The sequence below is a fragment of the Vigna unguiculata genome, chromosome 4, assembly GCF_004118075.2.
Source record: "Vigna unguiculata cultivar IT97K-499-35 chromosome 4, ASM411807v1, whole genome shotgun sequence".
NCBI lineage: Eukaryota > Viridiplantae > Streptophyta > Magnoliopsida > Fabales > Fabaceae > Vigna > Vigna unguiculata.
The window spans coordinates 37,381,945-37,387,829 of record NC_040282.1 but is presented as its reverse complement, the minus strand read 5'-3'; the positions used below and the strand labels follow the sequence as shown (position 1 = coordinate 37,387,829).

The following is a 5,885-nucleotide window of genomic DNA, read 5'->3' as shown; positions in this document are numbered from 1 at the left end:
CTCTGCCAATGATGGTACCTCCTCAAGCACTAACGCTGCGCACACAAATGATCCATGAAAATATGTGACAAATTACATGGTTGTGGTGCTTAGTATGTAATTTCCTTTATTTCCAGTACGATTTTCTTTGTTTCGTTGGTTCTGCGTTATATTTTGTGTGTGTAGTTTTGCTGCTTAGTACTCTTGGTATGTTGGTCGTTTCAAGACTTCAGGTGATTTATTCACAACTATGTTAATCATCATTCTACATAGTAGCGCAAACGTATGTGGGAATATGCAATACACTTTATGTATTAAAAGTTCCAGTCCACTATTATCTTCTATTCAACACTCATTTTCTACTTCAGAATATAATTATCTGTTCATCCCTGATTCAACTGGGGAGTAAGGACAACTAATGTGGGGAGTTACGTATATATTTTTATATGTTCATCCCGCATTCAAGTGAAGTTCATTTATAAACTCATTTTCATTAATATTTCAGTCATCAAAGGCCATCCAAAGTTTTCTCCCATTCACGCAATGGGATGTTTCGCAAACTGAAACGAAATATGACGTGTCACACCTAAGTGGGGAGTAAGGACAGGCTATGTGGGGAGTTACGTGTTTTTTTTTGTACGCATCCCTGATTGAAGTGAAGTTCACGTGGTTAGTCATTTTCATTAAAATGTTAGTCAAGAAAGGCATTCCCATGTTTTAACCATTGACGCAAATGGAATGTTTCGCAAACACAAACCAAATCTCGCATATGCCAACCAAGTGGGGAGTATGGACAACATATGTGGGGAGTTACTTGTATATTTTTATATGTTCATCCCGCATTCAACTTAAGTTCAGTTATAAACTCATTTTCATTAATATTTCAGTCATCAAAGGCCATCCCAAGTTTTCTCCCATTCACGCATTGGGATGTTTCGCAAACTGAAACGAAATATCACGTGTCACACCTAAGTGGGGAGTAAGGACAGGCTATGTGGGGAGTTACGTGTTTTTTTTTGTACGCATCCCTGATTGAAGTGAAGTTCACTTGTATAGTCATTTTCATTAAAATGTTAGTCAAGAAAGGCAATCCCAAGTTTTAACCATTGACGCAAATGGAATGTTTCGCAAACACAAACCAAATCTCGCATATGCCAACCAAGTGGGGAGTAAGGACAACATATGTGGGGAGTTACTTGTATATTTTTATCTGTTCATCCCTCATTCAACTTAAGTTCAGTTATAAACTCATTTTCATTAATATTTCAGTCATCAAAGGCCATCCCAAGTTTTCTCCCATTCATACCTAATGGAAAGGTCGTTTATAATCATATATGGACTACTGCATTATAATCATTATCCTTAATTCAAGGAATCACAAATTCTGCATCCTCACCCAATGTCCACGAATAAATCAAAAAAATTACTGGGGAGTGAAGACCAACTAAGCGGGGAGTTACATGGAAACTACAGTCCGAAAATGCATACTAAACTGAATGAAAGAAGTAACTTACAAATACCTGTATCCATCATTCATGGACTGCTTAACATTCACACTAAGGACAATTCAGTAATTCACTTATGTCTCCATAAAGTTTTTCTTTGTACAAATGTCCAAACATAATATTATGTGGGTGGTTTTCTTTCTTTTACTACCAAGTCATGCTCAATCCATATCATGCATTAATGATTAAATTCAACAATAAGGCAACAAAGTAAACATAACAAAGTAAAATAATATGTGTCATAAATAACATAACATGCCTTGCGGATTGTTCAAACCTAATAAATAAACAAAATACACATCACACATCCTATTGCATTAATAACATCCACAATAGAGGTCAATTCATAACTACATCATCCCAATGTTTGTCATTTTCGTTTCGCATTTTTCTTATTCCCGTAAACAGAAAAAGGTGTTCTTGTCGCAACACTCTTGAACCGCCTTCGTGGTTGGGCCTTCATACGGTCATACATGTTGCTATGTTGACCACCGTCATCGTTTACAACAACTTCTTCATCCACATGCGGCTTAACAGGAGGGTCATCAAACATTTCGTCGTCTTCATCACCGTCATCATCAAACACATCATCAGCACAACCATCATTTGGGGAGTCTTCATTTCCAACCTCACCCTCACATTTTGCAACCATTTCTTCTAATTCAGAAATTGAATGTTCCATACTAGCTATCTCACCTTCTTCATACTCCAGGAGACGAAGAACCTCTTCCTTCTCCTTTTTTTCTTCATTTCTGTACGCATTGCCAAATTGTTTAAATGCTTCTTTAACAACATCGTGACGAAGTTCTTCATCTGACACCGACACATCAACAACACACTGTACAAAAATACAAATAATTATAAACAAATTCCGTCTACGTAACATCAAACTAAAACAAACAACCTATTTTAAAGTTTCACCTCACCATTTTATTGTCAAATGATCTCATTATCACTTTGTCACCAACTTTGACATTCATCCAATGCAAAAGTCGAGGAAACTTGTTCATCCGACATGTCAACTTTGTGTTACACACAAGTAAATGATCAAATGACCATAACTGCAACAAATTAAATAAATTACAACGCCATCTTCAGCACAATCAACATCAGTATTTCAGCACAATAAAAAACAATATTGTAATTACCTGAAGCAAATAAACACAGCCCACAACATCAAAATGCTTTGCGGTTGACTCGTTCTTCAATCCCAATGAAGCAATGCACAAGCTACTAACCAAATACTCATACACTAATGTTCCCCAATTATATTTGCCGATGTTGCCAATATCATCAACTAGCTTAAAAATTATGGGGAAAACAATACCCTTTTTATTGGGCAACAAGAACTCTGATATCCCTAACAAAATGTAAATCCTGCAAAAGACTTCTACACCACCAACATCATAATCGTATTTCAAAAGATAGTGGTATATCAACTCCACAGTAACTGTTTGACCACCAAAAAGATTCAAAGTGTCACTATCAGAAATGGTCTCATTTAAATCAATTCTTTCACCCAAAACCCTCAAACCTAACCCCAAACAAACATCTAATAGATTAAATTCTACGACTTGCCCACCAATACGAAAACCTCCCCTTCTCTCAACCCAGTTGTAACATAACAGACTCAAAAGTTTCCTACTAATCTTCACCGAATCGGTTACCATGGGAAACCACCAAAATGGAGTGCCTTGAATATAGTTCTTCTGTTGCACACTTAGTCTATTGTTTATAGCACCTACAAACTTCGTCTTGCAGAAATGACAAAATAAAATCTGGATAACATAACAACTAACTGAATGTCATTCATTATAATTGCACAACTATAACAACATGAATCCAGATTAACAAACCTTGTTCTCCTCCGACAAATAAACATGTCCATCACGATTATCGTCCATCTTGTAATCCTGCAACGCCATACACATTACACAGACAAAAAATGCGCATTAACCAACCATATCGCTGACAAGAAAAAATATCACCAACAACCACATCCACAGCCAACTATACACATCCTCTGGTTAATACGACCGAAAAACGTTACCTTTGTCGTCGACGACTTCTCTCCGGTAGCCCACCACTGATTTGCACAACTATGCCTCCTCTCCCTGTCGCACTGCCTGATAATGACCCACCACCCCCACCAACCCAAATGGTTGGCGGAATCACACTTACCCCCTTGTCTGTCTTGACTTTCTCACTTCCAAACCACCCCGGCCTCAGTCTCCCCCATTAGCCTCTTCACTTTCTGACTTCGTCGCCTTCGTTAATTTCCCCTTCTCTCTCTAAAGTTAAGTTTCTCACCGGCGGAAAATCTTCGTCCACTGCACCCACAACCCTAAACCGCCTTCGTTATTTCTCCCTTCGCCTCACTTTCGACCTTCTCTCTCTTCAAACTCAAACTGCAGAACGCTGCGCCTCACTTCCCCCCCTTTTCCTCTCAACTTTCTCTCTCTAAAAGGACATTTAACATAAGCGGTTTTTCCTTCTCTCCGCTGCACGTGCGACCAACGTTTTTCATTTTTAAAAAAATAAAAAAACCCCTGCCACGTCAGCTGTGTCAAATTCTTGTCCAATATTTTTGTTGGAATATCATTATCCAAAAAGAAATTCTTGCTTTCCTTTTACACATTTACGAAAATGAATTTCTCCAATTTGATTTTGAGTATCGTATTTGTTCATCTTTTGTGGGTTTATTATTGGTCCTGCTGCCCAGTGTACGATGAGATTGTGTACATCCCAAATGAGAGAGAGTTATTATTGAAGTTAAAGTATGATCTCAAAGATTCTTCAAATCGACTTTCTTCTTGGAATTCCAATTGTTGCGAATGGAACAAAATTGCAGCATCTGGTGGTTCTGAGCTTCACCTTACCATTCAATTTCCTTCTTCCGGAGAGAGCCTAGGTTATCCATTCAACAAACAAGTTTTCGAAGAAGCATCGGAAGAAAGGTACGGTGGAGAGATAAACCCTTGTTTGGTTGATTTGAAGCATTTAAGTTGCTCAGATTTCAGAGACAATCTTTTTCGAACTATTCCAATTCCTTCTTTCATTGCAACAATCACTTCCTTAACTCACCTCAATCTTTCTATTGCCGGAATCATAGGGAGTCTTCCTTCTCCGATGGGAAATGTTTCCGATTCAGTCTACCTTGACCTTGAAAGTGACGAAACTTGGGTTACTGACAATATTGATTGGGTGTTAAGTCTTTCCAAGCTTCGCTATCTTGGCTCGAGCACCATTTGGGCAGTTGGAGGAGGTATGCCAATTCCTTCTTTTCTTGGGACAATGACCGCATTAGTTCATTTGGCCAGAAAAAAGAGGTATGCAAATTCCCTCTCAATTGGGCAATCTCTTCAACTTCATATACCCTGATCTTCAAAGGGCTTATTCTGTTCATCAAACTTTTGTAACTACAAATGTTCACTGCTTCTCAAGGCTTCTGAAGCTTCAGTATCTTGATTTGGGAGGTGCAAACCTATCCCAATTGTTTTACTGGTTTCACACTCTCCAAGCTCTCTTCCAACTTTGATGCACCTTATTGTCAAAATCTACCCTATCCTTTCTTAACTTCCTCATTCTCCTCGCTCCTCATCTTTCTTAGATTTCTTATCGTTCTACAATTTCTTTTCTTCTAAATGCATAGTTGATTAAGTTTTTAGGTCATTTATGTGTTGGTTGATTTATTTTCAAATATGAGAACATTATTTAAATAAAGGTATGATATGTCTTTCTGCAGGTAACCAGAAAATATGACTGATTTAGCTTTTATAAAACTTTAATCTGTAAAAAATTGTCAATTCTGTTTCATACATGATAGTCTTCAATTGTTTGCAAGTATTAATCAAAATTGATCAAACACTCCGGTGTCACTCTTCTCAATAACATCATTTCAAATGTTTTTCTATATTTGATGCAACTCGATTCAACCACCACCATTACTACATTTGTCAAACCTTGGCTTTCAGAAAGTAGCAGGGGTTTTGACATTGAAGATTGTCTGTATGTGTCTGCAACATATCTAAGTACACCTCTCCCTGTTTTTGTAATTGTTTTTTTCTAAAATTGGCCATTTTTGGAAACTAATTTCAAGGACCATAAGAGTAAGGTGTTTTAGAATTAGTTTCTAGAACATATTTATAATTTGACTATTTGCCTCCTTATTGGTATTGGTATTGCACTGTAGATGATATTCTGGAAGTATTGGAAATGTCTTTCTTCTCTTGCTGAGGGTTTTGGACTTTATATGCTTATTTGTGAATGTAAAGTGTGTTTTAATACTGTGTAAAAAAGAAAACACAATGTAGAGTGTTCTCGGATTTGAAGAAATTGTTATGCCACTCTGCAATCACTACCAATTTCCATAGGCTGCATGTTATAACTTAAAAATTTGCA

At 37.2% G+C, this 5,885-nt stretch overlaps 1 protein-coding gene across 1 annotated transcript; it reads right to left on the bottom strand.

Annotated features, from left to right (window-relative positions):
* Positions 1-1,854: 1,854 nt before the first annotated feature.
* LOC114180864 lies at positions 1,855-3,723 on the bottom strand. The gene is made up of 6 exons (XM_028067156.1): positions 3,692-3,723; positions 3,535-3,610; positions 3,341-3,397; positions 2,633-3,238; positions 2,411-2,545; positions 1,855-2,322 (listed from the first exon to the last, which is right to left on the bottom strand). Exons 1-6 carry the CDS (start codon positions 3,721-3,723, stop codon positions 1,855-1,857), a joined length of 1,374 nt encoding a protein of 457 aa, XP_027922957.1.
* Positions 3,724-5,885: the final 2,162 nt, after the last annotated feature.